This window comes from Dendrobates tinctorius, unplaced genomic scaffold, assembly GCF_039654945.1.
Source record: "Dendrobates tinctorius isolate UK_male_01 unplaced genomic scaffold, ASM3965494v1 ptg000014l, whole genome shotgun sequence".
NCBI lineage: Eukaryota > Metazoa > Chordata > Amphibia > Anura > Dendrobatidae > Dendrobates > Dendrobates tinctorius.
Window position 1 is genome coordinate 4,871,866 of NW_027361682.1, and position 27,265 is coordinate 4,899,130.

General features: G+C 48.2%; 1 protein-coding gene across 1 annotated transcript in view; it reads left to right on the top strand.

Annotated features, from left to right (window-relative positions):
• LOC141070536 (uncharacterized) overlaps positions 1-27,265 on the top strand; it is a 148,495-nt gene that overhangs the window by 68,924 nt on the left and 52,306 nt on the right. The window contains 3 exon segments of the mRNA XM_073559548.1: positions 19,496-19,669; positions 19,752-19,875; positions 19,958-20,055. Of these exon segments, the coding sequence (XP_073415649.1) occupies positions 19,496-19,669; positions 19,752-19,875; positions 19,958-20,055 (396 nt within the window).

A 27,265-nucleotide genomic window follows, 5' to 3' on the forward strand; every position in this document is an offset into this window, starting at 1 on the left:
AGAGCCGAGTCGTGGAACTCCGAAGCACCCTTAACCGATACTGGACAGGCACAAAGAGCTTATTTTCAGGTATGGATGGGGGAGCTAGAGATTGGGCCTCACGAATCTCCTGCTCCAATCTCTGGGACACCAAGGCCACCACCACCCCGCGCTGAAGAATGGAGGAAGGAGGCTCCGGAGGCGATACCGGATCTAGGCTGCGAGACAAGGCATCAGCCTTCACATTCTTGGAACCTGGTCTGAAAGTGATGGAAAACTGAAATCGGGAAAAAAAAGTGACCACCTTGCCTGTCTCGGAGTCAGACATTTGGCGGATTCGATGTAAGACAGATTCTTGTGATCTGTAATGACAGTGATACGATGGACAGCCCCCTCCAAAAAATGCCTCCATTCTTCAAAAGCCAATTTAATGGCCAACAACTCTCGGTTACCCACATCATAATTCCTTTCAGCAGAGGAAAATTTTTTCGAAAAGAAGGCACAGGGTCTTAAGATAGTTAATGTGGTGGGCCCCTGGGACAACACAGCCCCCACTCCCACCTCAGAGGCATCCACTTCTACGATGAATGGTTTAGACAAGTCAGGTTGCACCAGTACCGGAGCAGTCATGAAACGTTCTTTTAACAAAGAAAACGCCGCAACAGCTGGAGCTGACCAGTTTTTAAGATCCGCTCCCTTTTGGGTGAGATCAGTGAGGGGTTTGACCACTTGAGAGAACCCCTTGATGAATTTTCTGTAATAATTTGCGAAACCCAGAAATCGCTGAAGACCCTTGAGATCTCTGGGTTGCACCCAATCCACAATGGCCTGTACCTTCCTAGGGTCCATACGAAACCCCTCAGCGGACAGGATGACCCCTAGAAAGGACACTTCTTGAGTAAAAAATGAACACTTCTCCAATTTGGCAAAGAGTGAGTTCTCCCTGAGCCTCTGGAGAACCGCATGAAGATGACCCATATGACTTTGTCTATCAGAAGAATATATAAGTATATCGTCAAGATAAACAACTACAAAACGTCCAATAAAATCAGAAAAAACATGGTTAATGAAATTCTGGAATACCGCTGGTGCGGTAGTCAAACCGAAGGGCATAACCAAATTTTCAAACAGACCCTCAGAGGTGAGAAACGCAGTTTTCCATTCATCCCCCCCGCATACGGATGAGATTGTATGCTCCCCTGAGGTCCAACTTAGAGAACCACCTGGCCCCCGACAATTGATTATACAAATCAGGTATCAGTGGGAGAGGATAAGCGTTTCTTATGGTTATTTTATTCAGTTCTCGAAAATCGAGGCATGGGCGTAAACCACCATCCTTCTTTTTTACAAAAAAGAACCCCGCTGCCACGGGAGAGACAGATGGCCGTATATGCCCTTTACGGAGGCTCTCAGAGATATACTCCTTCATAGCAGCCCGCTCAGGGCCGGAGAGATTGTACAGCCAGGCTTTGGGCAATTTGGCACCGGGAACAAGATCCACGGCACAATCGAATGGGCGGTGTGGTGGTAGAACCTCAGCCTCTTTTTCGGAGAACACATCCTTAAAACCCTTTAGGTACTCCGGAATACCCTCCAGGTTGACGGATGACATAGATACAGTAGCAAGACAATTTTCAGAACACCCAGGTCCCCATTTAACAATATCCCGGGACCCCCAGTCAATAACTGGGTTATGCCGTTGCAACCAGGGAAACCCTAACACCAGGCCAGCAGGGAGGTTATCCAAAACAAAGCATGACATGCGCTCCTGGTGTAGGGCCCCCACCCTGAGGGTAAATTCTTTAGAACTGAAATGGAGACCATCCTTAGTGAGAGGTGTAGAATCAATAGCCACAATTTTTAAGGGAGTCTCCAACCTAACTGTCCCTAATCTACAGCGAGCAACCAGCTTAGAGTCAATCAGGTTCAGAGATGACCCACAGTCTACAAAAGCCGAAGTATGGAAAAAGCCGTTCTCAACACCAAGTTCCACCTTTAGCAGTACTCTTGTAAAGGAATAAAAAGGTACCTGAGAGTCTGGGTGACCTCCACGATTATCACCCAGACTCAGCCGCTTGTTAGTCGGAGGACAGGAGGGGCAGTCTTTTTTCCAATGTCCGGGATCTCCGCAGTAAAAACACAATTTTCCATCACGTCGCCGTCTCCTCTCTTTCTCCTGGGGGTTGGTGGCTCCCACCTCCATAGGTTCAGATGGAAGCAAAACATCAGGGTTAGCAGGGAAAAACGGAACCCCTCGCTGAGTAACACCTCTCTCCCGCAGTCTCCGATCCATACGGATAGCCTGAGTCATAGCCTCCTCCAATGAACTGGGAGGTGGATGGAGAGCCAGAGCGTCCTTCAAGCAATCCGACAGTCCCTTACTGAACAGACATCTCAGTGCAGAGTCGTCCCAGGACACCTCAGTGGACCATCGACGGAATTTGGAGCTGTACCATTCGGCTGAGTGCTTCCCTTGCCCCAGACCCAAAATAGTGTCCTCTGCCACCCTAACACGGTCCGGTTCGTCATAGATAAGTCCTAGGGCCTCAAAGAACCTATCTACCGACATCCGTTCAGGGGCAGTAGGGGGCAATGAAAAAGCCCAGGATTGGGGACCCTCCCTAACTAAGGAGATAACAATCCCCACCCGCTGAGTCTCATCCCCAGACGATCGGGGTCTAAGAGAAAACCATAATTTACAACTCTCCTTGAATATATGAAATTTATCTTTTTCGCCAGAAAATGTGTCAGGAAGTTTAACTGAGGGTTCAGGAGAGTGCAAAATAACATCTACAGAGTCACCTGGTGGACAAACAATATGAGAGGTGTTTCCCTGTATGGTCTTAATAGTCTCAGTCAGTTCTTTCTGTAAGTGGGTCTGAGACATGACAAGGGACTGATGATTCACAGAAAAGTCCTGCGCCATCTGTGTCAAACTGGACACTTGATCTGCCAAGTTATGCAGCAGATCCATGGCCAGAGAAAAAAAAAAAAGCAAAATCCCGTTTAAATGTGAGGTTAGTGATAATGTAGTGAAACCTCCACCAGGGGGAGCTGGTGAGGGAAGAGAGGTTATACACTAAGAGCAGCAACCCTGAGCAACAGCACAGGTGCCACAGGTAACGAGAGAGAATAGTCAGACGAACCGAGTCAGAAACTAACAGGAGCAGACGTACCAGAAGGAGCAGCAATACACGTAGTCAAAATAACAAAGCCGAGAGTCAGAAAGCCAGTGTGAGGTACTCCTGGGGTGGACCCGCTAGACCGTGGCAACGAACCTCCCGGGAGTGAGCTGACCAGGTGGACCACCCCCTATACAGGGAGTGTTTGGGGCAAGCCCGCGGGTAACTATTACCACGTCAGCTGGTACCCAGGGGATGTATCGACAGACAGACAGGTAGGCCCGAGTTGGAAACACAGGACTGGCGGGCCCGGCTTGGAGACACAAGACAGGCGGCACGGCTTGGAGACACAGGACAGACGGGCACGGCTTGGAGACACAGGACAGACGGGCACGGCTTGGAGACACAGGACAGACGGGCACGGCTTGGAGACACAGGACAGACGGGCACGGCTTGGAGACACAGGACAGGCGGGAACAGCAGGCACGAACCGAAGGACACTGGCGGGAACAGAGCTGGACGGGACACGACCACGGACCTCCCGAGCCTAGGAGAGAGGACAATGGAAGAGGCGGATGAGCAACGGACGAACAGGACGCAGGGGCGTACAAAGAGAGCGGGCCAGAATCACTAACGAAGCGCAGTGATAATCAGGCACCGCCAGCAGGAAGATGCGGCCTGATATAGGGGAAGCAGTAGGCCTTCCGGGTCGTGAACTCCTAGTGCAGGAGAGGAAGGCGCGCGTCCTCAGGAGGAGGAGGAGGAGGCGCGCGTGTGCCCGGGCATAGTGTGTGCGCGCGCCCGCCGAGGAGGAGGGGCAGGAGCGCGCACCCGGCGCGGTCCAGAAGACCGGACGGACGCGATCGCCGGACGGAGGAGAGGAGCTGGGAGGGACCGCGGAGAAGCCCGAGGCAGCCGGCGCCGAGGCGAGGAGGCCACCGGCGAGCGGGTAAGCTGCGGTCGGGAGGAGGCAATGGGAGGAGTGCGCGGCAGCCGCCGCGTGACAGTACCCCCCTCCTTACGCGCCCCCCTCCGCAGCCCAGAAAAAAATTTAGCCAAGATTCGAGGAGCCTGGATGTTCTCCTGGGGCTCCCAGGACCTCTCCTCGGGGCCAAAGCCCTTCCAATCAACCAAAAAAAAGGTTCTCCCCTTTTGCCTCCTCATGGCCAGAATATCTTTAACCTCAAATACATCGTCTGCGGAGACAGGCGGAGGCGAGTGAGGGGCCGTGGAAAGGAAACGATTGAAGATGACTGGCTTTAGCAAAGACACATGAAAAGCATTAGGGATGCGGAGAGAGGCGGGAAGCCGTAGTTTGTAGGAGACATTATTAATACGGGACAAGACCTCAAAAGGTCCAATATAGCGGGGGCCCAGTTTATGGGAAGGGATTTTGAGGCGAATAAACTTGGAGGCTAGCCAAACTTTATCACCTGGGTGATATGGCGGGGCATCCAGGCGCCTTTTGTCTGCGTGTCTCTTAACCCTGTTACGAACCAACTCGAGAGTGGCCTTGGTATCCTGCCAGATCCTGGAGAATTCACCAGTCAGAAGATCAGCCGCTGGTACACCCGAGGCAGGAGGAACCGGTAGAGGTACACCAGGATGTTGCCCGTAGACGACAAAGAAGGGGACTTGCCAGAAGACTCACTGACGTGGTTATTATAGGCGAACTCAGCCCACGGGAGTAATTCAGACCAGTCGTTCTCGTGGACATTAGAAAAATGCCGGAGGTAGTTCACCAAACTCTGATTCGTCCGTTCTGCCTGACCGTTGGACTGTGGGTGCTAAGATGAGGAGAAGTCGAGAGTGACATCCATCGATCTGCATAGGGCTCTCCAGAAGCGAGAGGTGAATTGGACTCCTCTGTCTGAAACAATATGTTGGGGCAGTCCATGAAGACGGAAGATGTGCTGAACGAAAATCTTCGCCAAGGCTGGGGCCGATGGCAAGCCGGGAAGAGGGATGAAGTGTGCCATCTTAGAAAACCTATCTACCACCACTAGGACGACAGTACAGTTGGCAGACTGGGGCAGATCCGTAATAAAGTCCATGGCAATGTGTTGCCAAGGAGACGAGGGTACTGGAAGCGGGTGTAGAAGACCAGAAGGCAGCTGCCTAGGCACCTTGATCTTGGCACAGGAGAGGCAGGAGGCGACGAAATCCCGGACATCCTGGGGAAGAGTCGGCCACCAGTAGTAGCGGTGTGAAGGGTTAATACTAAAATCAGAGTTGAAGTTTCGTTTTATCCATTCAATGTAAGGTTTCTTTTCTCCGTTTTTGTTGTTGTAAGATAAATTTTTATAATTGGCATGGCCTGTCATGAAACCAGACTGTTTCCATCAGGTGCAAGATAAGGGGCTTGGGGGGGGGGGAGTGTATTGCTCTGAATATGCCATTATACTACTTTCTATTTGGATACGGACATATATGTAGTTTCCGGTTTTCTTGCAATATTATTGGCTTATAAAGTGAAATGATGCTATTGGTACTTGAGAACCTTGCATAATTAAGCAAAAGATTATAAAAGATGTGACTAAAATAAAGGGGCTTAGTGATCTGCCTCGATCCTCCCGTACAGAGACCCCAGTCTCCGTGTGGTCATTTGAGTTGCTAGCAACACTGGAATAATTTGGAAATCACTGGATCAACCGTGAAGGGTTAATTTAGCCCTCCCAAAATAGCTACCTCGACAGTGGTGCCCAACGTGGGGCCCCCGAACAGGGATGCCTCTGCCCCCAGAGGACAACAAGACAAAGGACCCTCGGATCGGACACGGGTGCTGGAAAATTGGGACTGATCACCCCCCACGACCACGGTAAGTTGGCAGTTATACTGTTCAGACTGACCGTTGGTGTGGTTTTCCTGTGCTTGTTGCTGCAAAGAGGATCTGAAGTTTGTCCCCTGGTGGGGTGATTCATGGGTGGAATCATATAGAGGTGTAGTCCCGTTGGGGGCCCAGTGCTCGAACCGTACCTCATAAGGGACGGACACCCCGGATTGACCAGTGATTGTTGCTCTCTTTATAGTCAAAATATCCTGAAATCCTGAATTCACTGTTAGAGTCAGGCGTGGTGAGTGATCGAAGACTGGGTAGGATACGTAACTCAGGTATATATATAGATATATATATACATATATATATATAAAACCAGAGGTGTCCGGAGGGATAGTCTGAGACGCCCTCCTCCTTTCACTTAGTACCGCGAATTTTGGGCTTCCCAGAGGGGGTTGACCCTGTGGAACAAATGGAGACGGCTGCTCCAGTACTGTGCACAATTTGTCAGGGTATTTAGCTCTAAAGGAGAGAATTATGTTTTTGTGGAAGAAAATGAAAAGTTTGGAATTGTGTGAAGGATCAGATACTGTTAGTCTTATGATTCAAAGACGAGGAAAGAAATGTGTCAGGAATGCAGGAAAAATATTTTCGATTCTGGGATTTCCTAAGGGCGGGAGGTTGCAGCCTATGCTATGGGATGAAGGAGTTAAAAGGTTGACTGATGATGGGTTACTTGAAGGCGCTGAGGTATTCCGTGGCTTGGCACATGAATTGTATAATGAAGGTTATGTGGAAATTGAACAGCAAGTGAAGTCTGATTGTTTGTTACTGCTATGTTGAAGAAGAAAAAATTGTCTTATGACAGGGACGGGATGATTTATGGTTCAAGAAAGTGACTGTGGTATAAGAATGTTATTGATTAAAGAAGGAACTAAGTTTGATATTAATGTGTCAGGGAAATAGTTAAAAGTGATGATTTGAAAGAAGTTGTCTCCCTGCTAGATGACAATTGTACAAGGAGACCGAGAGTTGCAGCCCCCACCTCTGCTAACGGCACCTATTATCATCCACCGCTAGCCTTAGTCCCCGTTATTGCTAGTGGTTATGAGTAGCCACCCCTTCCATTTACCAGCCCCAGAGGGAAAAAAAAAAAAAAAGTTTTCAGACTTTAACCTGCTGTGTTCAGGAGAGAGAAAAAAAACAAAAAAAACAAGAGCAAACAGCAGCCTCTAGCCCCCACCGCAGCTGCGATCACACAGTGTGCCCTTCAGCCCACACAGCAAACTCTGCCCCCCTTCCTCGACTTCAGTTAGTGGGAATCTTGCTCCTCAGCCCCTCCCTGCTAATTCTCCTTACTGCTCAGTTTGTAATCTCTCCTACATGTCCTGTAAATTTACTAGGGGTAGATTTATTATCACAGTTCCGCTCCTGAATACAATTCCAAGATGATGGTCAGATGGTTTTTTTTTGTTATATAATCCCTATGTAGATGAAGACAGTGAGAAAATCTGTATTTTGCATGCCCTTCCTACAGTTATGATGGCCCTGATAGGCCCAGATCCACCCCCAATATTGCCTGAGGATCAATGACTCACCCCATACCTCTCAGAGATACTATCTAAACTCCTGTCAAAAGGGCCAAATGATATAGGGAAAATGCCTGTAGAACCAGTAAAAGTGTTTCTCAAACCTGGTGCCTAATCCTCATACTTTTTTGACCCAAATACCCCAGGATGCTGCTTGGTTTACAGTTATTGATCTTACCAATGCCTTCTTTAGCATTCCGTTATACCCAGACTGCCAGTTTCTATTTGTATTAACTTAACTGTCCATATTAACTGTCGTCCCTGCTATGTCACAAGGGGCCCAAAACAGTCCCAACCAGTCTGCAAAAAAAATATGAGCAGGTGTCTTTTGCCATTTCTGCCACTGTTAGCCTCCTTAAGTATCTGGCAGCACTGAACTGTCGGGTTTCGGCCTCGAGACTTCAGTTCTGCCTTGGTCAAGTGATATTCTTGGGTCACTGTCTCCGTCAGGGTGTCAGACACCTCGCAGAAGAAAGAAAAATAGCTGTCAGCTCCCTTCCTTTCCCAAAAGATGAAACTGAACTCCAGCGTTTTCTTGGACTATGCACTTATTGTTGTCAGTGGATACCGGATGCATCCCACATAATGCAACCCCTTTACAACGCCTTGAAAGACGGTATAATGAACTATAAGGAAAGATGGCAGTGATGAGGATTACCTCCAATATGATTGTTCCCAACTTTTGACTGAAGAAACAGCTACTCCACCAAATGTCAGTGAGAACCCACTCCCAAATCCTGATCTGGTGTTATACACGGACGGTTCAAGATATGCTGACGAGTTCGGTAGATTCCACACGGGATATGCTGTTACCACAGAGGACACTGTAGTGCACGCAGCTGCGCTCCCGCCCTCACAGTCAGCACAAGAAGCAGAACTCCAGGCTCTGTCTACTGCATGTACTTTGGCCAAGAACAGACGGGCTAATATATACGCGGACTCACGGTATGCATTTGGTATTGCTCACGATTTTGGGGCTCTATGGGCCAATCGAGGGTTTATTACTACTGCCGGAACCCCAGTGAAAAATGCTGAAGCTGTTAAAACCCTCATGGACTCGATCAAATTACCTACTCAGGTGGCTATTATCAAAGTTAAGGCGCACGGTCCTAGGAACAGTCCACAGACTGTTGGCAACACATTTGCGGATATGCAAGCAAAAGCCGCCGCTCTCTTACCCGTTGAACCAACCATACCAACTATGGTGACCACACACTCTCAGCGTAAACAGTTATAAGAAGCATTGACCCTACAAGAACCTGATGATCTACAACAGACTGAAGTTTTCTGTCGGACCCTGCAAGACCCCTTAATGACAACGCAGAGAATGTCTCCAAAGGAAGAGGTGAAGCAATGGAAGACTGATGGGGCACGTATGGATAATGGTCTCTGGAAAAAGGACCAACTTGTGTGTCTCCCTAAGCGGATGTACCCTGCTATTGCCATATGGGCACATGGACCTACACATCGAGGAAAGAATCAGGCCCTCGCACTGGTGCAAAAATTCTACTGGGCCCCGGTTCTCCAGTTGGCCGGAAGCATTCCCTGTTACCAACATGACTGCAAAGACCACAACGAAGAAACTGGTGATGGAAGTTATATGCAGATATGGGGTTCCAGAAGTTGTTGAAAGTGATCAAGGCCCGGCCTTTTCTTCTCATGTGTACCAAGAAGTTCTGACAATGCTTGCATCCACTGTAGCCCTCCATACTCCGTACCACCCACAATCCAGTGGGAAAGTTGAGAGGTTGAGTGGCACACTGAAGGGACAATTGACCAAAATGATGCAGGAGACTACGGCTCCATGGCCGGAGCTCCTACCCATTGTACTATACCACATTCGTACTACCCCTATTGCAAAACATGGCCTGTCCCCATATGAGATATTGTTTGGTACTAGGCCCCCAGTTGCAAATTTCCAGCCTTAGCAGTTATCAGAAGAAACTGACCGTGCTGTTCAATGTGTTATTCAGCTTAGTAAAAATCTTACTAACACCTATGTTCTAGTTTTCTCTTCTTTTCCAGATTCAGCAGAAACCGGCACTTGTCATAACCTGAAGCCTGGTGATTTGGTAGTCGTGAAGAAGCATGTCAGGAAGCACGGACTAGAACCCTTGTATGACGGTCCCTATGAAGTCCCCCCCATCACCCAACAAGCCAATATCAAATAAAGGGGATATAATGTTTTGGTTTTCCGCATTTTTCATATTATTATTGGTAGAAGTTAAAAGTTAAAGTTAGAAGATATTCAATGACTCAGAGATTAATACGATAAAGACAATGATCGTAATAAGGACAGTTGGTTGTTCAGACACCTTCTCCTTTTTCAATTCAGCCAATTGATTTAGGGGAATTGGGGGCTGAATAGCTGGGATCTTACAAAGCTTGTTACACATTGCTGCCTGTATCCTTGTTGTATATGTGATACTAAAACTTGTTCTTTGGTGTATTTCTGTATGTATTAGGAAATTCTGCACTAAGACAGCTAATGATGATACCAAAGGTGTCGTTGCCCCTGCTCTTCTCTGCACCGATCTCAAAAGGCTACTTGATGAAGATGTTGAAGCCAAGCACATGGCTACCTACAAAAGCTCCCCATCACCGTCATCAAAAATTGTTATTCGTGAACTGCAGTATACAGGGGGGATGGGTGCGCCGCGACAGCCATGACTGGTAACACGGCATCAGTCATGTGAAGACCAGTACCCCTCAAGCTGTTAGCTTGGGATAGCACCTCTGATGCTGCATATGTGTTAAAAAATTTTTTATCTAGGGGGGAATGTTAAGGGTTAATACTAAAATCAGAGTTGAAGTTTCGTTTTATCCATTCAATGTAAGGTTTCGTTTCTCCGTTTTTGTTGTTGTAAGATAAATTTTTATAATTGGCATGGCCTGTCATGAAACCAGACTGTTTCCATCAGGTGCAAGATAAGGGGCTCGGGGGGGGGGAGTGTATTGCTCTGAATATGCCATTATACTACTTTCTATTTGGATACGGACATATATGTAGTTTCCGGTTTTCTTGCAATATTATTGGCTTATAAAGTGAAATGATGCTATTGGTACTTGAGAACCTTGCATAATTAAGCAAAAGATTATAAAAGATGTGACTAAAATAAAGGGGCTTAGTGATCTGCCTCGATCCTCCCGTACAGAGACCCCAGTCTCCGTGTGGTCATTTGAGTTGCTAGCAACACTGGAATAATTTGGAAATCACTGGATCAACCGTGAAGGGTTAATTTAGCCCTCCCAAAATAGCTACCTCGACAGCGGGACACCAGGAGAAGTGTCTTTTTAAGCCCGAGATGGCCAGCCAGCTTGGAAGCATGTCCCCAGTGTAGGATTCGTCTTCTGTCCTTCTCCGGCACAAAAGTCTTGCCAGGTGGGGGTGAGAGGAGAGAAAGCGGTGCCACCGTGATGAGCCTGGATGGATCCAAGATATGCGCGGGTTCCTCTTCGACATCTGCGGAAAGAGAGGACCTGGAGAAGGCGTCAGCTTTGAGGTTCTTGTTACCTGGACGAAAATGCAGATCAAAATCGAATCGACCGAAGAACAGAGACCACCTGGCCTGTCGTGGGTTGAGTCTCTGTGCAGACCGAAGGTAAGCTAGATTTTTATGGTCTGTGAAGATTGTGAAGGGATGTGCGGCGCCCTCCAATAAGTATCTCCACTCCTCTAGAGCTAACTTGATGGCAAGCAGTTCTCGGTCTCCGATGGAATAATTCCGCTCTGGGGTGGAGAAGGATTTGGAAAAGAAACCGCACGTAACGAGCCTACCAGAGGGAGACTTTTGAGACAAAACCGCTCCAGCTCCAGATGCATCCACTTCGAGGACGAACGGTTTGTTGACCTCAGGACGATGGAGTACGGGAGCCGTGGCAAATGCTTGTTTCAGAGACAGGAAGGCTTCCTCTGCTTCAGGGGTCCAGACGTGCGGGTTGGCTCCTTTATGGATCAAAGACGAGATAGAGCCAGCCAACGAGGAAAAATGAGGGATGAACTGCCGATAGTAATTTGCGAAGCCGAGAAATCGCTGAATGGCTTTCACCCCTTGGGGACGTGGCCAGTTAAGCACGGCAGACACCTTCTCCGGATCCATACGCAGGCCAGAGTCGGAGATGATATAGCCTAGAAATGGAAGGGAAGACTGTTCAAAGGCGCATTTCTCCAATTTGGCGTACAGGCGATTCTCCCTCAATCGGAACAGTACTCGGCGGACATCTCTTCTGTGGGTGGACAGATCGGGAGAGAAGGCAAGGATATCGTCAAGATACACGACCACACAGGAGTACAGAAGGTCTCGGAAAATGTCGTTCACAAATTCCTGAAAGACTGCGGGAGCGTTGCACAACCCGAAGGGCATGACGAGATACTCGTAGTGTCCATCCCTGGTGTTGAAGGCGGTCTTCCATTCATCTCCGGAGCGAATACGGATGAGATTGTAGGCTCCACGGAGATCCAATTTAGAAAAGATTCGCGCCCCTCGTAGCCGGTCGAACAACTCGGGGATGAGAGGTAGAGGATATCTGTTCTTGATTGTAATCTCGTTAAGTCCTCGATAGTCAATACAGGGGCGGAGAGACCCGTCCTTCTTCTTGACAAAAAAGAAGCCAGCTCCAGCGGGAGAAGATGACTTCCGGATAAAGCCTCGGGCCAAATTCTCCTGTACGTATTCAGTCATGGCCTGGGACTCGAGTGGACTCAACGGATAGATTCGCCCCCGGGGTGGAGTCGAGCCGGGAACAAGCTCGATAGGGCAATCATATTGCCGGTGCGGTGGAAGAGTCTCTGCCTCCTTCTTATCAAAGACGTCCGCAAAGGCCCAGTAGGCCGAGGGCAAATCCGCAGGACCCGAGACAGGAGACGAGCATTTGAGGGGTTGTACTGGACGAAGACATCTAGTCTGGCAGAAGCGGCCCCAGCGAAGAATGTCTCCGGACCGCCAATCCAGGACAGGTTCATGCATCCTCAACCACGGAAGACCCAGGAGCAAGGTGTGGGATAGAGACGGCAGCACAAAGAAGGCTATCCTCTCACGGTGCAGGACCCCGATCTGTAATTCCAGCTCTTCAGTGACCAGTGTAACAGTCTCGCGCAAGGGAACGCCGTCGACTGAGGCTAACTGCCGGGGAACCTCCAAGGACCTGACAGGTATCCCCAATCTCTTCACCGCCTCGAGTTGGATAAAATTTCCAGCAGCCCCTGAGTCAATATAGGCTATCTCCGAAAAATGTTTGGAACCCTGGATAAACAAAACAGGAAGGGTCAAGGGTAGAGAGGTATCAAAGGCACCTAGGGAGGCCTCTCTTACCTGTCCTCGGCGGAGGAGTTTCCCGGCCTCACAGGGCAGGAATGCAGGAGATGGGAGGCGCTGCCACAATAGAGACAAAGACCATGTGTCACGGGGGCTTAGTTCAACTAAGGCTGAAATACCCGGGGCCCCTGTGGTGTCCCTTTACTAGGGGAAACCCTGTCTGACCCTCAACCCAGGGTTTTTGCTGAAGGTGCAAATGCCTGAGCCTCCGACCTTTCCTTATCTCCTGCTCAGCCCTGCACTTAACCCTCCACCCTCCACCCAGTGAGAAGTCACCACCAAAGCTCCCACACAAATAATGACAGACAGGGAGAACTTAAACTGCACTTCGCCGCACACACACAGGAATAAACAGTAATGTGAACAGGGCACAACTAAACACAAATATGGGAAGGAGAAAGGATAACGACGGATCATACGACACCAGATATGAATCTCTCTCTCTTGAACACCTCCACTCCAGACCGGAACCACTTGGTATGAAACACAAGCTATAATCGGCGACGCCCATAGGCCAGCATGACTATTTAAAGACCGTGGGCGTGACTAACCATCCAACCTGGTCTCCAGCAGGATTAACCCCCGAGAGCCTGAAGATCAGGCCGGCGCCACTGAGGCTATAGTGGCTGGAGGTGGAACTACCTCTGCCTGCCGGATGCTGTGGTGTGAACAGCGTCCGACATGACAGTACCCCGTCTTCTACGAGGGACCCCAGGGCCCTCAAGACTCATAGGACCCGGCTTGTCCGGATGACGACGGTGAAAAGAACTGACCAGCCGATCCGCATGTATGTCTGAGGCTGGAACCCAAGACCTCTCCTCTGGACCATACCCCCGCCAGTGCACCAAATACTGAAGAGTACGGCGTACTACTCGAGAGTCCACTACCTTGGCGACCTCGAACTCTAACTCGCCATCCACCATGACTGGAGGTGGCATCGGCGTTGTGTCCACAGAGCCTACCACCTTTTTCAATAAAGCCCTGTGAAACACGTTGTGTATCTTGTACACTGCGGGAAGTTCCAACCGATAAGCCACTGGGTTAATAATGGCAGAAATCCTAAAAGGCCCAATAAACCTTGGACCCAGTTTTAAAGAAGGGATTTTGAGTTTTATGTTCTTCGTAGCTAACCACACCCATTCACCCACACACAGGTCCGGACCTGGCACGCGTCTACTGTCAGCCACCCGTTTGTACCTGGCACTCATGCTCAACAAACGCTGTTTCACCCGCCTCCAGACTGATGACAATTGGGCTCCTAGCTGATCCTCCTCCGGGACACCCCCGGAGTCACCCTGACGTAAGGTACAAAACTGAGGATGTTGACCGTACACACAAAAGAATGGAGACTCTCCTGATGACTCTTGGCGGTGATTATTTAATGCGAATTCGGCCAGAGGAAGGAAAGTAGACCACTCCTCCTGGTTGTCGGACACAAAGCATCGTAAATACTGTTCTAGATTTTGGTTCATGCGCTCAGTTTGTCCATTAGACTGTGGATGAAACGCCGATGAATGTGACAACTTGATCCCCAACCTTGAGCAAAAAGCTTTCCAAAACCTCGCCACAAATTGCGTACCCCTATCAGATACTATGTCAGATGGTACTCCGTGGAGTCTGACCACCTCCTTCACAAATACCTGAGCCAACGTCTTAGCATTGGGCAAAGAGGACAACGCCACAAAATGCGCCATCTTTGAAAAACGGTCAACCACCACCAGGATGACCGTGTTCCCTGCCGAGGCTGGCAAGTCAGTGATAAAATCCATGGAGATTTCTGTCCATGGCCTATTGGGTACCCCCAGAGGCTGTAGCGTGCCAGCAGGACGGGTTCGGGGTGACTTAGCCCTAGCGCACGTGATGCAAGCTGCCACGTACGAGACCACGTCCTGCCGGATTTTGGGCCACCAGAAACGACGCGATACCAGCTCTAAGGTGCCCTTCACCCCTGGGTGACCAGCCAGTACCGAATCGTGGTGTTCCTTCAACACCTTAGGCCGAAGATGCAGGGGTACAAATGATTTGTTGGCGGGAAGTCCTGGTGGTACCTCCTCTTGGGCCTCGGCAATCTCCGCCTCTACCTCAGTCGTGAGAGCCGAGACCACTACCCCTTTCTGGAGGATGGGTACCGGCTCTTCCCGAGGTTCTCCCCCCAGAAAACACCTAGACAAAGCATCCGCCTTGGTGTTTTTAGCCCCGGGACTGTACGTCACAAGAAAATTGAAACGAGTAAAAAACAATGCCCAGCGAGCCTGCCTAGGAGACAGACGCTTGGCCGACTCCAGGTAGAGCAGATTCTTATGGTCGGTGATAACTGTGACCTGGTGAGCCGCCCCCTCCAAGAAGTGTCGCCATTCCTCAAAAGCCAGTTTGATGGCCAACAACTCCCTGTTGCCGATATCATAATTCCGTTCGGCCGATTATAATGTCACGGGGGCTTAGTTCAACTAAGGCTGAAATACCCGGGGCCCCTGTGGTGTCCCTTTACTAGGGGAAACCCTGTCTGACCCTCAACCCAGGGTTTTTGCTGAAGGTGCAAATGCCTGAGCCTCCGACCTTTCCTTATCTCCTGCTCAGCCCTGCACTTAACCCTTCACCCTCCACCCAGTGAGAAGTCACCACCAAAGCTCCCCCACAAATAATGACAGACAGGGAGAACTTAAACTGCACTGCGCCGCACACACACAGGAATAAACAGTAATGTGAACAGGGCACAACTAAACACAAATATGGGAAGGAGAAAGGATAACGACGGATCATACGACACCAGATATGAATCTCTCTCTCTTGAACACCTCCACTCCAGACCGGAACCACTTGGTATGAAACACAAGCTATAATCGGCGACGCCCATAGGCCAGCATGACTATTTAAAGACCGTGGGCGTGACTAACCATCCAACCTGGTCTCCAGTAGGATTAACCCCCGAGAGCCTGAAGATCAGGCCGGCGCCACTGAGGCTATAGTGGCTGGAGGTGGAACTACCTCTGCCTGCCGGATGCTGTGGTGTGAACAGCGTCCGACATGACACCATGAGTGAGTCTCTCCTGGCGGCGTAGCTCCGCGGGCCTGAGTCGGTCCACTTGCATGGGTTCAGGGGCTGACGCCGAGGTGGAAGGCCGCGAGCGGGGAGGACTGCGTGTCGGAGGAGAAAAACGAGTGGGCCTTCTCTCCCTGGCGACCTCGCTGGAACGCTCCCAGAAACGCAGATCAATTCGCGTTGCCAGCGAGATGAGATCCTCCAAAGACGTAGGTGTATCCCTGCCTGCCAACTCGTCTTTGATTCGGGCCGACAAGCCACGCCAAAAAGCCCCCACTAGAGCCTCATTGTTCCATCCAAGCTCAGAGGACAACGTACGGAACTGGATGGCGTACTGTCCCACAGAGAGAGTACCCTGGCGAAGGCAAAATAAGGACTCGGTGGCGGAGACCAGACGGCCGGGCTCATCAAAGACCTTACGAAATGTCTCCAAGAAGGTCGCGAGCTGGGAGACTATCGGGTCATCACGCTCCCACAAGGGATTTACCCAAGCCAGTGCCTCACCCTCTAAGTGGGATATCATAAAGGCCACCTTGGCCCGGTCGGAAGGATACTGTAGGGGTGCCAACTCGAAATGCAACTGGCACTGGTTAATGAACCCCCGACAGAGTTTGGGATCTCCGCTATAGCGTGGGGGCTTGGCCAACCGGGGGGAGGAATGAGGAACTGCCACAGGCGCAAGGACAGCGGCCGCCGTCTGTAGAGCTAGTAAGCGGTTATCTACTGAGGCTATATAGTTCAAAATGTGGGCCTGGGTGTCGCGCTGCTGGGCAAGTTCTTGCTGCAAGCCGGAGATTTGGGAGGCAATCCCAGGATCGGAGGTTTGCAAAGAAGAAAGTCGGGACTCCATTGATTTGAGGAACGACATGATCCTCGCCTGATTCTCACGAAGGAACAAAAGTTCCTTTTGGGTCGGGGTCGGGGTACCAGTGGGATCCATGGCCTGATTATTCTGTGAGGTACTCCTGGGGTGGACCCGCTAGACCGTGGCAACGAACCTCCCGGGGGCGAGCTGACCAGGTGGACCACCCCTATACAGGGAGTGTTTGGGGCAAGCCCGCGGGTAACTATTACCACGGCAGCTGGTACCCAGGGGATGTATCGACAGACAGACAGGTAGGCCCGAGTTGGAGACACAGGACTGGCGGGCCCGGCTTGGAGACACAAGACAGGCGGCACAGCTTGGAGACACAGGACAGACGGGCACGGCTTGGAGACACAGGACAGACGGGCACGGCTTGGAGACACAGGACAGACGGGCACGGCTTGGAGACACAGGACAGACGGGCACGGCTTGGAGACACAGGACAGACGGGCACGGCTTGGAGACACAGGACAGACGGGAACAGCAGGCACGAACAGAAGGACACTGGCGGGAACAGAGCTGGACGGGACACGACCACGAACCTCCCGAGCCTAGGAGAGAGGACAATGGAAGAGGCGGATGAGCAACGGACGAACAGGACGCAGGGGCGTACAAAGAGAGCGGGCCAGAATCACTAACGAAGCGCAGTGATAATCAGGCACCGCCAGCAGGAAGAGGTGGCCTGATATAGGGGAAGCAGTAGGCCTTCCGGGTCGTGACCTCCTAGTGCAGGAGAGGAAGGCGCGCGTCCTCAGGAGGAGGAGGAGGAGGCGCGCGTGTGCCCGGGCATAGTGTGTGCGCGCGCCCGCTGAGGAGGAGGGGCGGGAGCGCGCACCCGGCGCGGTCCAGAAGACCGGACGGACGCGATCGCCGGACGGAGGAGAGGAGCCGGGAGGGACCGCGGAGAAGCCCGAGGCAGCCGGCGCCGAGGCGAGGAGGCCACCGGCGAGCGGGTAAGCTGCGGTCGGGAGGAGGCAATGCGAGGAGTGCGCGGCAGCCGCCGCGTGACAGCCAGAACATGAGCACAGGGTCCAAAACGTGAGACGAAATACGTGGTCGGGGTACAAGCCAGGGAGTCAGATGCCAGAGAGGGAACGTAACAGCAGAAAGGAATACCAAGAGACGGGGTCAGAAATCAGTCCGGGTCATACACGTGAATATCAGTCCAAGGCAGGAGGATCACCAGGGTACAAGGGTCAGCGGCTCTAAACTGCAAGCTTGAGCTATCACTAACACTGGTCAGCAGGCTGTGAGGGATTGAAATAGCCCAGCTAGCTCCAGAACGAGGCTGAGGAGATTAACCCCCGCATGACCAGTCCGAAGTGAAGACAGCAGAAGATAAACTCCGGACTGGACCATGACATTGACAAGCGATTTCTCATTTTTCGAACCAAATTAACAAAATCATTTTTTTAGGGACCACCTCACATTTGAAGTGAGTTTGAGGGGTCAGTATGACAGAAAATCCCCAAAAGTGACACCATTCTAAAGCTCAGAAGGGATGGAGTGCCGTTTGACTTTTTCAATGCTGAATTGGCTGGAATTGAGATCGGACGCCATGTCGCGTTTGGAGAGCCCCTGATGTGCCTAAACAGTGGAAGCCCCCACAAGTGACACCATTTTGGAAACTAGACCCCCCAAGGAACTTATCTAGATGTGTGGTGAGCACTTTGAACCCCCAAGTGCTTCACAGAAGTTTATAACGTAGAGCCGTGAAAATAAAAAATCATATTTTTTCCGCAAAAATTATCTTTTTTCCCCAAAATTTTTATTTTCCCAATGGTAACAGGAGAAATTGGACCCCAAAAGTTGTCCAATTTGTCCTGAGTATGCTGGTACCCCATATGTGGGAGAAAACTGCTGTTTGGGCGCATGGCAGAGCTCAGAAGGGAAGAAGTGATGTTTCTTCTAATGCAGACTTTGATGGAATGGTCTGCGGGCGTCATGTTGCATTTGCAGAGTCCCTGATGTGCCTAAACAGTATAAACCCCCCACAAGTGACCCCATTTTGGAAACTAGACCCCTAAGGAACTTAACTAGATGTGTGGGGTCATCTTACACACACCGCTCTGCTACAAACACATCGTACACACCGCTTTGCTACATCCACACTGTAAACCCCTCCTGACCCCACACATAAACTTCCCCTCATCCAGCACCATGACAACCAGCACAGCAGAGTCCTGCATACACTGAGGCCCCTGATCATGTGACCCCTGACTCCTCCCCTCCTGTGACCTCACCACAGGTCCTGTGCGCACAGAACAGCCATATATGTGGTGTGCGGCTCTGCAGGTGGAGGTAGGTGCTGGAGATTCCCCATTACTGGGCGGGGGCAGGGGATATTAACCTCCTCAGTGCTGGGCCTGTGATAAATCTCTGTGTGTGACTATAATGAGACTGTGTGTTACACCGGGGGCAGGACGGGGCCAGGACTGGATGTAGTGATCATGTGAAGCCGGTAACAGCTCCGGAGATTTCTTACATGGGATCTTTATGATGTTACATCGTCATCTTCTCCCATTCAGGTCCCTACAATATCGGATCCTCTCAGTGGAGATCTTCTATATAAGAGAATTCTCCTGAGCGACCCTACAAGGATGGATAGGGACAGGGACAAGATGGCGGAGAGGATATTACACCTCACCCTAGAGATCCTCTTCCGGCTTACTGGAGAGGTGAGAGATTCTGATGACGTCACATTACATCATTCTTATCTATGGGAATAACAGACAGAACTGGAGAGGTGAGGACTCTGGAAATGTCTGTAGTGAGGTTTATTAATGTGTCTCTCCATAACCAGGATTACACAGTAGTGAAGAAGACCTCTAGGGAGCGCTGTCAGGCCCCTGTGTCTGAGGGATGGGGAAGACCCCTGAGCCCAATCACAGGGCCTCCACCTCCCCCCCTGATACATGAGGACATCAATGACCAGAAGATCCTAGAACTCACCTACAAGATGATTGAGCTGCTGACTGGAGAGGTGACACTGCTGGGAATGCTGGGACATTATACAGTAACGCTATGGAGGGATCGGGGGATGACGGTATCATTGTATGTGTCAGGTTCCTATAAGGTGTCAGGATGTCACCGTCTATTTCTCCATGGAGGAGTGGGAGTATTTAGAAGGACACAAAGATCTGTACAAGGACGTCATGATGGAGGTTCCCCAGCCCCTCACATCACCAGGTAATAGACAGGACTAAATACACACGGCCTATAATTATCTGTATGTAAGGAATGAATTCAGTCCTGTATGTGTTTCCTCCAGATCTATCCAGTGAGAGGACAACACCAGAGAGATGTCCCCGTCCTCTTCTTCCACAGGACTGTAAACAAGAAGATCCCAGTGTTCCTCAGGATCATCAGGTAGATGGAGAGAAGGTGTCATGAGATCTCCCCTATGCTGTGTAGAAGCTGTGAAGGTCTTGTGCTCAGTCTTGTTTTATCCACTAGTATAATACACTGAATAGACAATGCATTAGAGACACCGGCACTTTCCTGATTTGAGCTTCATAGTGTGGAGTGAGGCCCGTTCCCCTGAAGTATAGTATAAAATGAAGTGATGAGTTATCACCCAGAATCCAAATTAAAATTGGAAGAGTGAGTGATCTGAGCAAGTTTAAACTTGAATATCGATGCTACGTTAGCCAGGACCAATATTTAAAAGTCTACCAGCCTTGTGGAGATTCTCCTTACAATGGTATCAAAGCTATGCTGAGAATGTGGTGATCAAGGTAAGACATCCAACATCAACACTTCAGGCTGGTGAAGGTGGGGTAATAATGTGGGAATATTTTCTTGCCACATCCTGGTATCTCATATCTGTAGAGGGAGGTCTGGACACTAGAGATTGCATAAGTATTGCAGCCAACCAAATTCATCTCTTCATGTCAGTTGTTGATCTGATGGTAAATGGACCTACAGGGGACGAATAGTCAGGCGGCAGAGTGAGGGGGACACTTTGAAAAGGGGGCAGCATGAGGCATGGATAGTGTGGAGACCATAGTCCATAAGTGAGGAAGGTGTGGTAGGTGTATTCCATAAGGCAGGACAGTGTGGTGGTCGCTAATTTCTACAGAACAATGATATTTAAGCAAGGTAAAAAACCATTTCACCCAATGAACATTTTGCTTGTGCATCCGATGATTTCCAGCTTTTTAAAAATTAAATACTATTATTTGGTTGTCAGTTATCGGCCAGTATAAATGCACCTGACTTGTGCCCTTTTAAAACTTCTTTTGAGAAATCGATGAGGTATCAGGACCAAGACTAGCACCGATCAGCTCAGGATTAAAAGGCTTAAAAAAAATTAGACATATTAGATACTAGCTGAAGAGCCCGGCGTTGACCGGGCATAGTAACTATCTGTGGTTAGTTATAACAAATTATAATGATTATATTGCACATAAAAACATTTCACGTCATATATTCAACACTACAGATTTCCAACACAAATTAACTAAACAATTACCTAAGTATTGTTAGTATTTTATTTTCAACTCATTCAAGAGCCTTTTGATAAACAACATTTTTGGTTTTTCCTTTCGGTGAAAAGATGAACAGATTTTTGGCAGTTCCAACTCTTGATCAGGCCACTGAAAGTTGATCATGAGAAAAGCATGGAGATTGCAAATCGATCCCTACTACTTTCAAGGACTGTCCCTGAGCATTGTTAATGGACATTGCAAATGCTAGTCGAAGTGGAAACTGGAGGCTTTTAAAATCAAAAGGCAAATCAGATGGAATGAGTGGAATTTTTGGAATGAAAATGTCCTCTCCTTTGGCACATCCTGTTGCTGAGCTGTGTATCTAATCCTATCATGTGTGATACTGGCTGCTAAGCTATGTATCTAATTCTGTCCTATGTGTTACTGTCTGCTGAGCCGTGTATCTAATCCTATCCTGTGTGATACAGTCTGCTGATCTGTGTATCTAATCCTATCCTGTGTTATACTGACTGCTGATCAGTGTATTTAATCCTCTCCTGAGTGATATAGTCTGCTGAGCCGTGTATCTAATCCTATCCTGTGTGATACTGTCTGCTGAGCCGTGTATTTAATCCTATCCTGTGTGATACAGTCTGCTGAGCCGTGTATCTAATCCTATCCAATGTGATACTGTCTGCTGAGCCAGCTATTCTAATCCTCTTCTGTGTGTTATTGTCTGCTGAGCTTTGTATCTGTTATACTGACTGCTGATCAGTGTATTTAATCCTCTCCTGAGTGATATAGTCTGCTGAGCCGTGTATCTAATCCTATCCTGTGTGATACTGTCTGCTGAGCCATGTATCTAATCCTATCCTGTGTAATACTGTCTGCTGAGCCGTGTATCTAATCCTATCCTGTGTGATACAATCTGTTGAGCTGAGTATCTAATCCTATCATGTGTGATACTGTCTGCTGAGCTGTCTATCTAATCCTATCCTGTGTGATACTGTCTGCTGAGCTGTGTATCTAATCCTATCCTGTGTGACACTGTCTGCTGAGCTGTGTATCTAACCCTATCATGTGTGGTACTGATTGCTGAGCTGTGTATCTAATCCTATCCTGTGTGATACTGACTGCTGAGCCGTGTATCTAATCCTATCCTATGTGTTACTGTCTGCTGAGCCATGTATCTAATCCTATCCTGTGTTATACAGTTTGCTGAGCCATGTATCTAATCCTTGTCCTGTATTACTGACTGCTGAGCCGTGTATCTAATCCCATCCTGTGTGGTACGGTCTGCTGAGCTGTGTATCTAATCCTATCCTGTGTGATACAGGGCTGTGTATCTAATCCTAGCCTGTGTGATACTGGGCAGTGTATCTAATCTTATCCTGTGTGATACAGTCTGATGAGCCGTGTATCTAATCCTATCCTGTGTGATACTGTCTGCTGAGCCGTGTATTTAATCCTATCCTATGTGTTACTGTCTGCTGAGCCATGTATCTAATCCTATCCTGTGTTATACAGTCTGCTGAGCCATCTATTGTAATCCAGTCCTGTGTGTTATTGTCTGCCGAGCTTTGTATCTAATCCTATTCTGTGTGATACTGTCTGCTGAGCCGTGTATCTAATCCTATCCTGTGTTATTGTTTGCTGAGCCATGTATCTAATCCTATCCTGTATTACTGACTGCTGAGCTGTGTATCTAATCCCATCCTGTGTGGTACGGTCTGCTGAGCTGTGTATCTAATCCTATCCTGTGTGATACAGGGCTGTGTATCTAATCCTAGCCTGTGTGATACTGGGCAGTGTATCTAATCTTATCCTGTGTGATACAGTCTAATGAGCCGTGTATCTAATCCTATCCTGTGTGATACTGGGATCCCCCTGAAGTCTGTGTCAGAGGGTGGTCTGCTTCGACACGGTAATAAATTGTGTTATTTCCAGCTTTACAGAAGGACGATAACACCATAGAAATTATAAGAATAATAGGCCTCAGTTACCACAACTGTCTACAAGGAAAACTGTTGCTCATAGCAACCAATCACAGCTCAGCTTTCATTTTTTAAACAGCCCTGGTGAAATGAAAGATGCTTAGTGATTGGTTGCTATGTGACTGTTGCTCATAGCAACCAATCACAGCTCAGCTTTCATCTTTTAAACAGCTATGGTGAAATGAAAGATGCTTAGTGATTGGTTGATATGGGCAACACAGGCAGTGTACCTGTTGTGGTCAAGAAGATGTGCCTATGAGATGGAGGATGTGTGATGGGTATATGGGCATGGGAGTGAGTGACTCATTTCTGTCATATGCTCTCTGTTCTTTGCTGGGGGGCAGACAATGACTGGGAGCTTATTTTACCGGGGATGCTAGATTTCTCCCACCCAGTCAGTGTCTGCTGAGGTGTTGTGTAGTGGGAAAACTGTTGCTCATAGCAACCAATCACAGCTCAGCTTCTTTTAAACAGCTCTGGTGAAATGAAAGATGCTTAGTGATTGGGTGGGGCCATGTGGAGTGATTAGTTATAACAAATTATAATGATTATCCTCCATCCCATAGTACAGTGCCCATATACCCATCATACATATCCTCCATCCCATAGTCCCGTGCCCATATACCCATCACACATCCTCCATCCCATAGTCCTATGGCCATATACCCATCATACATATCCTCCATCCCATAGTCCCGTGCCCATATTCCCATCACACATACACACACACATACATTCAGCTTTATATATATATATATATATATATATATATATATAGATTCCCCAAATAGAACCGCTCCCACTATGTATTTTATTCATGAAATGTGTGTGTGTGGTGTGTGTATATGCATGTAATGTAGCGTGAGTATATTTATACACTCACCTACTGCTGATCTATCTGGTGGAGTCTAGTACCGTTCTTCGCTGCTTCTTAGTGACACCACTGCTGTGCAGACTGTCTGGGTCACACTGTGCACTGCATGACTCAGAAGTGACTTTTTCAATGGAAACCTATGGAGTGTCAAATCAATGTTCCAGAGGCTTTCATTGTAAAAGATACTTCAGGCTCACACATAAAGTATAGAGCGAGCAGGCTATTCGCAATTGCAGTGACATCACTGAGAAGCAGAAAAAAATGCAGTTAGACACTGGAGAAAGCAGCAGTATATGAGTGTATTAATACACTCACACTAGATTACGTGCACATACACACACACTTCATAAATAAAAAACTTACTAGCAGTGCTTCACATCCTGATGTTGGATGGTAAGTACAACTCCCATCATTGCCTTATCGTTATTGAGGACATAATGGAATTTGTAAGTTCAGTAAGTTCATGCCACACAATTGTATATGCCAGAGGCTGACCCGAGTTTGAAATTGATTTCTGTACTGAGATTGATGCTGTACTCCTGGACTGATCATGATTCCGGTGCTGTATTTATGTACTGACAACGGACCTGGAGCTGCATTCATATATTGATTTGGTGATCTATACATGTACTGATTGATGTTCTGGTGCTGTATTCATGGCTTTTCTAGCACTGTATTTATATTCTGATGGTGATGAATGCATGTCTTGATGGTGGCTCTCATCCTGTATTAATGTTGATTTAGTATTCTTATTTTTTTTAAATCAAATATTTTTTTATTATTAAAATTATTTTTCTAACAATACAATACAAAACAACAACCCAGCCATAAACAGGACCCCGTCCCTCTTCTATTCCTCCCACAACATGTCACCCTTTTAAACATAACATCATAAGATAAATCTTTCACAGTTCTGTCCACAACAGATTAGAAGTCTTGCACTATGAATAACTACTCTCATAACAATAGTAATGGGGAATCCAGAACTAGGTTTGGCCCATTTGTAGTCACAACTAACGTTGCCCAATATGTAATATAGCATCTCTCAAGTATTTAAATTGAATTTATACATAAGCCAAAACAGTCCTAGTCTAAATCTTTGCAGTTCTCTAGATGCTAGGCCAGAGCCATCAATCCATTGAGCCCATATTTTTTCAAATTTGGAGATGGCCTTCTTTTTCAAATATAAATTTTGATCCAGATTTAATAGTCAATTAATTTTATTTATCATTTCTGTTACTGTGGGCGCCTGCTCTGATGACCAATGCTGGGCTAGCAGCTTCCTGGCCATATATAACATGCATCCAACCGCTATTTTATCATGTTCGTCAGTGCTCAGCTCTTCTATATTTCCCAGTATGCATACTAATGGTGAGGGATCTGTATCGACTGAGTGTTCTATTAAAGATAACTATTACATCCCTCCAGAAAGTATCCAAAGCGGAGCATGTCCACATCGTATGGAGCAGGTTAGCCGGGGATGCTTTACATCTAGCACATAGGGTGTCAGGTGGAAACCCTATATCGTGGAGAAATTGGGGTGTCCTATATGACTGGTGCAATACCTGAGAGTGGGAAAATCTATGGGATTCGCTCAGGGACAACTGTGGAACTCTTTCCAGTATTTCAGACCACAGCCCCGCTTCAATAGAGCCTATCATGCCCTCCCATTTTTCTTTTCACCGTATAGGGGGTTTTGCTAATACCAGGTCCAGCAGATATCTATAAAGTAATGAGATTAGTCCTCCAGAGTTATGTGAGCTGGCTATCCTCTGTATTACATCCTCTGTGATCACTCCATTGTTTAGGACAGGACCCTCTGCCTGACATATATGTCGTAAAATCCCGTGTTGGGTAGTTCATTCTGTATTTGTGAGAACTCCTTGAGTGTATTTCCCTATAAAACGTGTAAATCTTTCTACTCCTTTTAGACTCCAATTTTTAAACCCATCCAAAATTATTTAGATTAGGGAGCCATGGCTTTTTCCACAATGATGGAAACTGTGAAATTCCTTGTATACCTTGTAGTTTCTTCACTGTCCCTCAAAGTTTGTGTATTAACAGTATAGCTGGTGGTTCTACAAGAGGATAACTTAAATTTGTGAGCCTCCAATGCTTCATAGAATCTGAGTTATTTAAAATGAGACTGGAGTAGTAAGCATTGAACTCCCATTCCCCCACCAGGGTCGTCCCACCCATGAATGTGCTGGAGCTGAGCTGCCATATAATCCACGGATTTGGGACTGCAAGGCCACCCATTGTTTTATCTCTTTGCAGAATTTCCAGTTTAATCCTTGGAGATTGTCTTCCCCAGATTAAGTCTCTGAACATCCCAGTAATTTTAAAGTAATATCTCTTGGGCAGCCAAATTGGAGCATTATGTAACACACATAGGAATTGTGGCATCCAGATCATCTTAACTAAGTTGGTGCGACCCACAACTGACAGTGGTAGTTTAGACCACGTGTACAGTTTGGATTTGAATCTCGCCAATATTGGGATAATGTTAAGTTTCTCATAGTCGGTTTATCTCTTATAGAACCTTAAGGGGGTTTTACACTAAGCGATATCGCTAGCAATATCGCTAAAACGTCACTGGTTTTGTGACGTTATAGCGATATTGCTAGCGATATCGCTATGTGTGATACTTACCTCCGACCGGCTCCCCCGCTGTCCATCGCTGATCGCGCGAGAATGTCCGGCTCCATTTCTCGTCGGGCGCTTCCTGCTGAGACTTCCTGCTGTGACGTCCAGCGACGCATGGAGGCGGGTGGGAGGACGCAGGATCGCTGTGTGTGAATGGTAAGTATTGTGCGCTGCGTCGCTGCTGCATCGCTGTGACATCTTTCTGTATGAAAGCTCACTAGCGATCATTTAGCGATGCACCAGCGATCCTGACTGGGTCGGATCGCTGATTGGATCGCTGGTGCATCGCTAAATGTAAAAGGGCCTTTAGGATCTGCAGTCTGCAATCAGACATTATTATCTGCACTGATATCATCAATCAGGCATCAATACACCTTAAACTGTCAGTGAAACCCCTTGGTATGAGCAGGTTAGGTCGACATTACTCTAATGTGTATGGGGGCCTTTTACTACCTAATAAAGGGAATGTGCACCCTTAGGGTACATGCACACAATGTATTTTAGCCGTTTGTAAATCCGTTTTTCGGATGGCTTCCAGACAGAATCCACGTGAAAATGACATCTTGTGCACATACCTTTAGTCTGTCTTACCAGTAGGGAGCGTGACCATTTAAATTGACTAGGGCACCATGAAT